The following is a 12,607-nucleotide window of genomic DNA, read 5'->3' on the forward strand; positions in this document are numbered from 1 at the left end:
GTCAAAAGTAAAAAATTTACAACCTTTGCCAAGATGTGAATATAACAATGTCACATGGAACATTCAGTTGCTCTTACCTTCATATGTCCTATTCCATGTCTGATGGACAATCTTTTCTCCATCCTTTTTTGTGAAGCCATTCTTCAGAACTTCCCTTAAAGCTAGGACATACAGGACAACAGCATCATGGAATCCTTCCACAAACATGTTGACCTAGAAACAAAGCAGACCAAGCAAAGCTTCATTTCTATTTGAGCCATAACAAAGGGGCCATTTGCAAAGTACAACAAAATTGTAATTTGATATAAACTGATCAACCAATTAACCTAAGTCAACTGTTTGGAGAACAAAATATAGCTAAAGAAACCATATCTCACATAGCATTAAAACAAAATTGGATCATTTTCTTCTTAGTGATAGAAATTCCAAATTCCTCACAGGCCAGATACAAAAATGCAGGCCAGATGACTGTTATATGCCATATTTTGTCCTGTAGCCTTCATTGTGATATTGAAATCAGGTTACAAAATTCATGAGAGGCACCAACTTCCATTGACATATTATGACACTGTGTTTACATGTAGGGACCGATTTGCATGAAATCTCAAATGGTTATTCTAATACAGTTTTCATCCATGTCAGTATAGAAGTTAGGATATATATTAATTTCCTAAAGATATCTGAGCTCTGTAGCAGAAAAATTAATTAAATAACTCTATGATTAATACTTTAATAGGATAGAGAAGGATTATTGCAACTGCTTCTGGGATTTGCTAAGTATAGGAAGTCACACTTGGAGTTATCCTTCAATAAGGGTAATTTCAGACTTGGGGGATCAATTGTTATTGTTTTTTTAACTAGATCTCAACAACCACCTGCTGGAGTCAGGTGGAAAAGGTGTTCACTTAGTTATAAAGAATTTTGAGTTCAGGAAAGTGTTTTGAATACTAGAACTGGGCAGAATTCATAGCCATGCTACAAAAAAAAATCACTCAGCTCTCTTCATTTTGGTAGTATAATTTGAGTTTGGAACCATTTCTACTGTTAAACAACTAAGAGTCAGAAATGTTTGCAAACCTATTTGAAATTACCCACAGATCTATCAGTAAATCCCAATCTACATCTTACCCACTATTTTGTAATGCTTTCTTCTCTCTTGGCAGTGGCAAACTACTTTCATTTCAATTTGGGTCCTGCAGCAGACATTAACCAGCAAATAAAAATGATGTAAAGAATGGGCTCTTGGGAGTTCACAGCCCATGAAAAGGATGTTGTACTAGTCCCCAAAACAATCAGACAACTTAAAGTTCACATAGTAGATGGTTAGCATAATACATCTTTTGGTTCAATCTACATGCTCATAGCAACTTAACTAGAGGCAACAAGGAACATCTTAGACTATTAGTTGAATTAGTTGTCAGCAGCAAGTAATCAGAAATATTTGATGCCTCTTTCTGGAGTCAGGCTTTTCACAAACTTGCAGTCTCTCCTGGACTGCCCCTAGGTCTACAATTACTCAGCTTGAGTTACACATTGATAATCTATTATTTATTTATTTATTTATTTATTTATTTATTTATTAAAACATTTTTATGCCGCCCCATTCGCCGAAGCCTCGGGGCGGTTTACAACAATAAATAAAACCAATAAGTTAAAATATACATATAAAAATAATCATAATAATTTAAAACACACAATATAAATTAAGCTGCCCTGGCCAGATAAAATTCAGTAGTATTAACATTTAAAATGTTGCTTAAATAAAAAGGTCTTTGCCTGGCGCCGAAAAACAAATAACGACGGCGCCAGGCGGACCTCTCTGGGGAGCGCATTCCATAACTTAGGCGCCACCGCTGAGAAAGCCCTCCTCCGAGTACCCACCCTAATTTCTCTCCCGGAGGGCTCCCGGAGAAGGGCCTCTCCTGCCGATCTCAGGGGGCGACTGGACATATATGGATGTAAGTGCTCCTTCAGGTAACCAGGACCCAAGCCGTTTAGGGCTTTATAGGTCATTACCAACACCTTGAATTGGGCCCGGACTTCAATGGGGAGCCAGTGAAGCTGACGGAGAACTGAAGTCATGTGAACATAACGTCCAGTCCCCGTCAGCAGCCTGGCAGCTCTATTCTGAACCAACTGAAGTATCCGGACCGTCTTCAAGGGTAGCCCCACGTAGAGCGCATTACAGAAGTCAAGACGGGAAGTCACCAGCGCATGAGTCACTGTTGCAAGGCAGTCGTACTCCAGGTAGGGACGCAGCTGATGAATCAGCCGAAGCTGGAGGAAAGCGCTCCTCGCCGCTGTTGTCACCTGAGCTTCGAGTGAAAGCTCCGGGTCGAGGAGCACTCCCAAGCTGCGGACCTTGTCCCTAGGAGGGAGTGCAACCCCGTTCAGTACAAGGTTCAATTCACCTTCTCCGAAGCCCGAACTGCCAACCAACAGGACCTCCGTCTTGTCTGGATTGAGCTTCAGTTTATTGGCCCTCATCCAGCCCATTACCTCGGCCAGGCACCGGTTCAGTACAGCCACTGCCTCACCTGGATTGGTGGAAAACGAGAGGTAGAGCTGGGTATCATCAGTGTACTGATGGTTCCGCAGCCCACACCTCCTGATGACCTCTCCCAGCAATTTCATGTAGATGTTGAACAGCAAAGGGGACAAAATGGACCCCTGCGGTACTCCATGGTAAAGCTGCCATGGCGCAGAGCCATAGTCCCCCAGCACCACCTTCTGGAATCGGCCGTTGAGATAGGAGCAGAACCACCGCAAGGCGGTGCCTCTGACCCCCAATCCCGCAAGCCTATCCAGAAGGATACCATGGTCGATGGTATCGAAAGCTGCTGAGAGGTCCAGGAGAACCAACAGGGACGCACTCCCCCTGTCCTTCTTCCTGTACAGGTCATCGTACAGGGCGACCAAGGCAGATTCAGTACCATACCCGGGTCTGAAGCCGGACTGAAATGGGTCCAGATAATCAGTTTCATCCAAGAGTGCTTGGAGTTGTCCCGCCACCACTCGCTCTAACACCTTGCTCAGAAACGGGATGTTGGCCACTGGTCTATAATTAGTGGCCATCCCTGGATCCAGTGATGCCTTCTTCAGGACCGGTCGGACTACCGCCTCCTTTAAAGGGGCAGGCACCCGACCCTCCCTCAGAGAAGCGTTAACCACTTCCAAGATCCAGGTTCCAATCCCGTGCTTGGAATCCTTTATTAACCAAGACGGGCAAGGGTCCAAAAGGCAAGTGGTAGGACGTACTCGTCCAAGCACCTTGTCCACATCATCGGGCCGCAATAACTGAAATTCATCCAATAATTCTGGACCAGACGGTAGCGTTGGTGTCTCCCTTAAAACCTCTGAATCAATAGTGGAATCCAGCTCGTTTCTACTTTCTCTTTTTAGGTTCTGATAGAATAGTGCTAAAATGATCTGGTATTGCTCATGACACGACAGCACACATGTTTAATTGCCTTTTTAAATGGTATACTTCACAGGTTATGAAAATTTTTCCCCATTATGTTCATTTAGAGAGGAAGTTTTTTCTGACTTTGCTTGTTGATTTGTTTGTTTAATGATTATATTCCCTAGCTTTCTATCTTCTTGCATCTGCTGATTCTGGATCTTGCTCAACAGACTCCCCCCAGCCCCCACTCTGGCACAAATACATGGCTGGATCATGAATAATAGTGCAATCTTGTCCTGTAGCATGTTTTCTATAGTGGAGAGAAAAAAGTTCATCTTTTGTGGCTCTTTCAGTAAGTGGCATGAGCTAAATGAAATGTTGCTTTCTACTACAAATCCCCAAAGCAAACGAATACTTTGTGTTTTATAGCAGATTCCTTGTCAGTGCTATGCTACAAGGAATCCAGCTGTTCTTTTCACGCTCTCAGGGTTACATTTACCTTGGTCAGTCAGGAAACCACCAGTAGATCCGGAAGAATGGTGAGAAGCCATTAGAATGATAGTTTGTCTCCAGTACAAAATTTATGGTATCATTTTTCACTTTAGTTTTGTCTTACTCTTTCTTATCCCCATACATTTCAAGTACACATTGGAATTTTAAGCAGAACTCAAGATAGAATAAGATGGGTTTTTCAAACATTTAATGTGGTATTCTTCAGGCACATGACAACAGAAAAATGCAAAGGCAGATTGCTGAACTATTTTCTGTTCTGTAATTCTGCTACTTTAAATTAGAGCAAATGTCAGCAGAATTGTGTGTACAATGAGTGTTTACAGAAGAGCACCGTAAGCATAAAGTGCTTAAGCATTTATAATTCTGTATAATTAGAACTCAGAAATTCTAGCTTGTGAAGCATAAGGAATTTATAAAACGGTTAAGGCAACAACTAAATTTAAGTAACAAGAAATGTAAAGCCAGTGAGCTGATACAGCACTGGTGCATGACTTTAAAATACGAAGGCTGCCATCCAAACTGGCTGTCTATATTTTGGAGGATTACAGGCATCCAATAGAAGATGGGAAGAACACAGAGTTTGACTCCATGCTTCCGTCATCCTCCAAACCCCAGATATGTCTTATTTCAGCCATGTAAGTGATTTACACCCATTCCTCCAGGAATGGGTCCTGGCAGAACCATGCTCTTCCCCATATCTGCTCCAAAGTTACACTTGCAACTTCAAAGCTGTTGCCAGTGCAGAAAGAACTATGCTGGCTGCAAGGACAAAGGGAAAGCACTGGTAATTCAGAGGCATGAGCTCAGACTACTTTTCTGACATTGGACCTGGGGCTCCAAATTTTTCTTTGGTCATTCATACATTCTTGTGGCCAGAGGATTGGCCCCAAAATAACCGCACTGGGCTGAGAAATAAGGAATTTCAGGATGTGGGGTCAGATGAGATATCTTCCAGTTGTCCCTATCATGCCTATTGGAAAACAGATGGAAGATTTCTCCCTTTTTGGTTTCAGAGAATGGTTCCTCTAATTAGTAGGCAAAAGCCCCAAAGAAGCTAGTACTGATGGAGAAATAAAAGTGTGTGTGCATGTATAAAAAAGAAAATGTATATTCCTGTATAAGTCTGAGAATAAAAGTGCTATGGATAGTCTTGAGTGCTATTTACATGGCACATTATCCTGCTTAGAGCCTAACCAGACTGTGCAGGTTGTTAAAATTCAAACTGCATCAGCTGGAAGTGGGGCTGACAATTATAACAAGATCAAAACAGACATGAAGAGGGCATTTAACTCTTTCTTACCTTGCTAAGATACTTAGCAAATCCATCTTCTGAAACTAGTATTTGCTTGGGGTTGGACAGGGGATTACTTCTCAATTAAAATTTATTTGCTTATAATTCCTGCATTGTTGCAGGAATGAATTGGTTCTTCAGAAAAAGCAGAACCTAAAATAGATTTTTATAAAAAGCCTTTTAGGCAGTAAAGGAGATGTTTAGGATTTCAAAAAGGAAAAGAATAAAGTGCTGGAATTCTTTTATATGGAAAGCTTCTGTCATTTTCATGTGGATAATTTCTGTAGATTTAAAGGCTGATTAAAAAAAAACCCTGATGTTTTGTGTATACACACCACCACAGAGAATTTTTACGAAGGTGCTGACTTATAATAATGCCTTACTAATGACTTATAATAATGCCTTACTAAGACATTTAACATGGGTATGTCCTTTAGTGGCTTCTTTTTGGTGGGAAGTACTTGGTCGTATAAATGTTGTTGTTGAAAAATCTGAGATAACAATAGATGTTCATGTGCTCTTAAATAACATCCCTATCATGGATGAACAGACAGACAGCAAAAGTGGATAATGAGAGCTTTCATCATTCAAAAGAGAAGCCTAAACACCCACAGATTGCTCAGTGGACTTAGTGCTTTTGCCACATTTGAGTGCACCTGTTCCAATCCCCCTTTTCCATTCTTTTCTTTCTGAAATGAGGGTGATAAAAATTATTATTGCACATGGTTGCAATATATGATATGCATGTGTGTGTATTCTTTTCTTCTCTCTTTGATAGTGCCCCCTTTTGCTTTTATTTTATCTGTTTCTTACTGTTGTATTTAGGTAAAGAAACAGAATTTAAATATCCTATGTTATAGCTCCAACAAGTTCTCAAATTGGCCCACAAACAGTCTCACAAAAAATCATATTCATTAATAAAAATGAATGTTAGCTATATGGTCCCAAATGATTTATCCTGCATTTCATGCCCTCTGCCTTACTCTGCCCTGGCATCATCCTTTGGCCACCACCTACTGGGCAACAAAGCCTACAAAGTAATCTTCACTGTGTATGAGTGGGATGAGGAAGGTAAATCTTTTTCTGCCAGTTGCCAAGCAACACCTCCAGCCACAGTCTTTGCAGCAATGGAGGTGGGGGGAACAGCAGGAAATATTAGCTTCTGAGGAAGGCTCTGGGTAGGAAGGGGTTAATTTAATTCTTCATGGCTGCTGTAATCTCATTAAATATCAGCTAATGCAGTTTGCATTTTAAAAAATGGTAGATACCTTTCCTGACAGAACTAGTTTGACACTTAGACATGTGTTCTTCTTTTCTCCTGTTCTACCAGCAAAAAATCCTAGGACAGCCAGTAACAGAGAGGAAAGGGCTCCTGCCCCTTTAATAGTTGTGCAGAAGAGAGATTTTCAGGAGGTATAGCTTATATAACACACTATACCACTGAAAGTCACTGTTCTGCTGAACTATTAAAGGGGCAGAAGTGCTGTCATCCTTTGCAGTTGACTTCTGCACTCTAGGACTTTATTTATTTATTTATTTATTTATTTATTTATTTATTTATTTATTTATTTATATTTTTCAATTTATATCCTGCCTTTTTCCTCAAAGGGCTCAAGGCGGCTTACATCATTCTCCTCCTACATCTTATCCCCACAACAACAACCCTGTGAGGTAGGTTGGGCTGAGAGTCTATGGCCCAAAGTCACCCAGTTGGCTTCATGGCTGAGCAGGGACTAGAACCCAGATCGTCTGAGTCCCAGTCCCATGCTCTTAACCACTACACCACACATCTTTTCATCTTCACTTTTCATCTTCACTAAAATGTCCCTCATTTTATATTAGCAGGAAAGCAAATTAATAGCAAAGTTCAATACTGGCACAATGCTACTTTTAATGATGTTGCACTAGTATAAACCAGTGTTAGCACACTTCCTCTTTGCTAGTCAAATATTAATATCTGTGCTAGTAATGGTTTATGCTAACTAGTGCATCATCCTTAACACTAGCAAGGTAACAACACTGGATAATGTCCAGATTTTCCCCATATTTATAAGCTTCAATAAGTAAGAACATGTTTGGTTCTAAGATAAAAGAAATGAATCATCCTAATCATTCTAAACCTGCAAGAAGATTGTGGAAAAGCAACAGCTATGGAAAGAAAAGCTCTGCCAAGACAGCAATAGTATCCACCCAGCATTCCTTTAGCAACCTCATCTAGGGCTGGTATTGATCAAATATTCTCAAATAATAGTCAAGAATTTAAAGCATTCATTTATTGGAACAGTAAAAAAAAGAATAGGATTACGCTAATTATAAAAGACAGAGCAAATGAAGGCTCCTTTGTCCTTTTCCACAGATGCCTAGTGCTACAGCAAATGGTTAGTAGATGAAAGTAGATCATGGGAATTAAAGCAGGCAGAGAGAGCAGAGCAAGCTTTTTGGAGAAGCTGAGATATAAGCAAGACACTCCTAAGCAAGGCACCCATATCCACCTGCAGATGGACATGATCATATAAATCCTGTGTGTGTGTGTGTGTAAAATATATATCTAACAACCAAGCATGTTCAGGGGAAGGCTAGGCTAGAATCCTTTTCTTTGATGTGATGTTAAATGTAGGCAGTGCTGTCCTGGCTAATGTGATGATCTTGTACATGGCTGGCCTTCATTTTCAAAGCACACCTCTGTGACAAAAGGGCTTACAATTATAAAATTTAATTAAAGCAACAATAAAGCAATGCATCAAAATACAATAAAAGCAAAACAGCATAAAAGCAGTATTCAACCCATTATACCCACTTACATGCCAAAGGTCTCCTTGAATAAAATTGTCTTTGCCTGCCACCAAAGGACAGCAGAAAGGTAGAGAACCTAGCGTCTTTTATCAGGGAGTTCCACAGCCAGGAGCAACTACAAAGGAAACCCTCTCTCACACTGATGCCAACTTGCTTCTGGAGTTTATGGAATTGAAAGAAGGGCACCTCTTGAAGATCTTAAGAAGCAGGCAGGCTGATATGAAAGAAGGTAGTCTTTCAGGGAGCCTGGTTGTTACCTATAGAGCTGTATGGGACTCCGTAGGTAAAAACAAGTACTCTGAATTGTGCCACTGGAAATAGACCAGTAACCAGTGTTCTAACAAAGGAGGAGTCACTTGTTTCCTGTAAACATCTCTGGTTAATAATCTGGCAGCAGCATTCTGAACCAGCTGAAGTTTCTGAACCATTTGCTAAGGCAACATAGTGCACTGAAGTTATCCTAATGAGCTGTAACCATGACATTAGTGACCTTAGCCAGATCAGACATCTCTAAGAAAGAGTGCAGTTGGTGCACTAGCTTCAGCTGTGTCAACACACTTCTGGCCTCCTCTGTAACCCAGGCATTCAGTTTCAGCACCAAGTCCAGAACTACACACAAACTGTGAGTCTTCAGGGGGAGTATAACCTCTCCCAGTGCAGTTAAGCCCCTATTTCTTGATCTGTCTTTTCTAGTATATCAGCCTATCTTGTCTGGATTAAAAGTTGTTCTGTTAACCATCATCCCGTCCATTACTGACAACAGACACTAATTTAGAACAAGGACAGCATCCTTGGATTTAGAAGCAAAGAAAAGATGTTGTCAGCATACTGATGGCGCCAAATCCCCACACTCTGGACAATCTCTCTGAGCAATTCAATGTATTTGTTAAATAGATTAGGCAATAACATAGAAACAAAGAAACAGAGTGAGTCAGAAGGGGCCATGTGCATGTTGAGCCTATCTTTGAACATCCTCACCAATGGGGCCTCAACAACCTCTCATGGAAGCCCATTCCACACTCTCAGGGTCCTAACTATCAGGAAGTGCTTCCTGGCATCTAAATGGAACCTGGGTTCCCTGAGCTTTGCTCCGCTGGAGCGCCTCCTGCCTTCCTCTGCAGGGGAGAACAGGTCTCTACCCATATCTGTGTGACATCCCCTCACATACCTGTATGTCGCCAACAAATAAGATGGAACCCTGAGTGACACCACAATCCAACAGCCCTGGTACTGAACGTGAATCTACCAGCACCACCTTCAGAAATTGCCCATCCAAAAAGGATCAGAGCCACTGTATAACAGTGCCTCCCAAAAACGGCTCAGAAATGCCCCAGAAGGATATCATAATTAGTGGTACTGGAAGCTGCTGAAAGGTCCAGCAAAACCAACAGACACACATTCCTCCTGTCCAGTTGCCAGTGTAGATCATCCACCATACTGATCAGATCAATTCTTCTGTTGCACAACCAGAGCTAGAGAATAGGCACTGAATGCCAGAAATTTGGTTATCATATTACAGTGAAAGAGGATACAAATGGTACTCGAGGACCTTGAAGAAAACATCATGTGTGATGTTCACTGTGAACAGTTAAGAAGTTTCTGCAATATTTGTGCATGTTGATGAGCCCTTATCTCTTCCTAAGGTCAATGGCATTTCCTTCAGCAGTCTATTTTAAAGATTTCCAATGGGTGAGATGAGGTCACCATGGGAAATACTGGCAACAGAAACAGGGAAGAAATGTGCAAGCCTGCAGCCCTGACACAGCAATGGAGAGAAAAACCTCTTGCCCAATCCTAGACAGCTGCTGCCAATCTGAGTAGACAGGACTGAGCAAGATGAACTAATTGGGCTGATTCAGTATGAGACAACTTTGTATATGTTATATATAACAGTCCAATTTAGGTGATATTTATCAAAAATAACTGCAAATTTGATGCATGGTTTAGTAAAACCACTATTTTTTAAGCTATTGACTTCAGCTCTCTCCTTCCACTACTGTACTGTAGGACATAATAAAAAAGCCCCCAGAAGTATCATTTCTTTGAACATCCAGAAGAGTATAGTCATATCACTCTGTACTGTCTTCAGCATCATCCATGCTTTATACAATATCTAAAAAATAAATCCAGGGAATTTACATAAACAACATCAAAGAAACAGTATAGTAGTTACTTTTATAAACCCATTAAATCAAACATGTAGATATTATGCCCACTCAAAGGACAATTTGACCACAGAAACATGAGTTATGTTTAGAGATATGTAAAATAGGATATAAAGAGGAAACAACCAAAAAGTTTATGTTGCTTAATGTTAAATGTCTTAACTGTATTTGTAGTAAATAGTTTGATTTTTCAGAGATGTTAGATATTCATGGCATCAACTGATTTCAGTGATGATTATAAATTGGGTATATAGAGAACATGGTAAAAAATTCAGGCAAGCCCTCATATTATGGATATGTGACCTTTGGGTTAAGAAAGGAATAAGCACTGCACAACCAAGTTCTACTCCATACCCATTGTTTACTTCTTAATCTTTCTAGGACCAACACTGTTCCTTGGAATCCCCAATTCTCAAATCAATCTAATTCAAAAGAAGTTGTATATCCTTAAATATTAAAGAAATTTCCATTGCAAGATATATCTGACTTTTAATTCTTTGTTATCTTTTTTGCTACTTTTCTTATAATACAGTTTGGGTATTTTTATATTGCACACTAATATACTGAGACAGGGAGATTCTCAGATCCAAGTTTGGAAAAAAGTTCTGGCCTTGGAGCTGCAGGTCTGCATTCAGAGCCCCATCCCTTGCTGCAAACAGAACCATGCTGGCTGCTTCCCTGAGGTCATATGAGAGAACAGGGGAAAGAGGTACAGGGGGTATTCCAGTGGATGGGGCGGGGAGGCAGCTGGGCCCACCAGCTTATGATGTATCTTGACAGCATTTCCCAGTGTCATTGGCTCCCCATCTGAAGCACCACAGCCTGAAGGCTTAGAGCAGATAAAAGGAAGTACTTTACACAACATGTAAACTATGGAATTTGCTGCCATGGAAAGTGGGGATGGCCACCAATCTGGATGGTGTTAAAAAAGGACTGGCCAGATGCATGAGGGAAGCTATCAGTGGCTACTACTTCCTTTACTAGAGCTCACAAAAATAGAGCATAACAGAATAAAAAATTATCCAGGAATAATGCAGGAAACACAGCCAAGAGATGGTGAACATAGATAAAGAAGCTTTGTGCCTTGGTCATGAACTGATAGTCAGGTCAAAAGAAATGGGTTGTGAAGTGAGAGAGATTGATTCCATGGTGGTCCTGTATTTTACTTGACCCTCTCTTGAAAACATTGTTATCTCCAGGTCTGGTTTAAATATATAAGAGAATACCCTTGAACTGCTCATCAACTGTTAATATAAGGGCAACATACGCTATAATTCAGGGGTCTGTGTATCAAAAGGGAATCTTGAATGGTAATGGTGGAAGAGATCTAGTTTAGGGGAGGAAAGGCAGAAAGAAAGAGAAGGAGAAGGCAGTGAAAAATGAGCATTTTTACTAGCTGGAGGAGCTCATGTCAATATAACTTTAGGGGTGGGGCACCTGTGCAGTTCAGGCAAAGATCCAGACATCTCTGAAGAGTTGTGATTCGACAAACATAGTTTTGCAAAAGATAGAGGACTATGAAAGGGACACATCTCAACACTTGCTTTACAGTCCACAATATATTATTGCCTAGTTGCCAAGTTACAAACATTGTGGGATATAGGATGCACCACATCTTTACATTGATCAGACAGCAGACTGTTAGGAACTGGCCATCTGTGTTATTCAGGATTTACACTGAAGGAAACATCCTTCTCTGATTAGGTGAGCCACATATGATGGCAGTGTTTTAAATACATTTGTGACAGTAATTGATTATATATGCAGCAGTAAATTGGCTAGATTCACAGTAATACACTTCTCTCAAATAATTGTAAATATTATTTTTGGGATATCACCAGTACAAAGGACATAAGAAAAGCCATGATGAATCAGACCACAGTGCATCTAGTCCAGTACTCTGTTCAAACAGTGATCAGTGAGCTGCCCACTGAAAACTCACAAAAAGAATATGAGTGCAACAGCACCCTTTGGCCCAAGTTCCCCCTGCACCTGGTAAATATGGGCCCTTGATATTAAAAACATAGGAAGAGCCATGCTGGATCAGATCAGCTGTCTATCTAACCCAGCACTTCTTTCACACAGTGGATAAACCAGCTTCCAGAGGCTTCCACAGGGAGCATATGAGTGTAATAGCACCTGCTGCTCTAATTGCCCAGCAGCTGGTGTGGCTAGGCATATGCCTCTCATACTGGAACAGCAAATAGCCATCAAGACTTCTAGCCATTGATAGCCTCCTCCTCCATCCAACCCCACATCACTATTGGTCTTGTAGAAGCACATTCCATAGTTTAACTATGAACCATATGAAGAAATGCTTTATCGTTTCTAAATCTACCAGCAAGCCTATCTGTCTGTTTATCCATCCATCCATCCCTGCCTCCCTGCCTATCATCTTCCAAACTGCTCAATAGCTAAAGCTCTCTGGGTGATGAATAACAG

The 12,607-nt window shown here is 40.8% G+C and overlaps 1 protein-coding gene across 2 annotated transcripts in view; it reads right to left on the reverse strand.

The window, feature by feature from the left end:
* Positions 1–12,607, reverse strand: part of NPR3 (natriuretic peptide receptor 3) — a 64,028-nt gene that overhangs the window by 19,093 nt on the left and 32,328 nt on the right. For both annotated transcript variants that reach the window (XM_044431574.1, XM_044431573.1), the window contains exon 4: positions 78–213. In XM_044431574.1, coding sequence (XP_044287509.1) covers positions 78–213 — 136 coding nt within the window. The remainder of the gene's footprint in view (positions 1–77; positions 214–12,607) is intronic.

This window comes from Varanus komodoensis, unplaced genomic scaffold (genome assembly GCF_004798865.1).
Source record: "Varanus komodoensis strain SLA01 unplaced genomic scaffold, ASM479886v1 scaffold22, whole genome shotgun sequence".
Taxonomy (NCBI): Eukaryota; Metazoa; Chordata; class Lepidosauria; order Squamata; family Varanidae; genus Varanus; species Varanus komodoensis.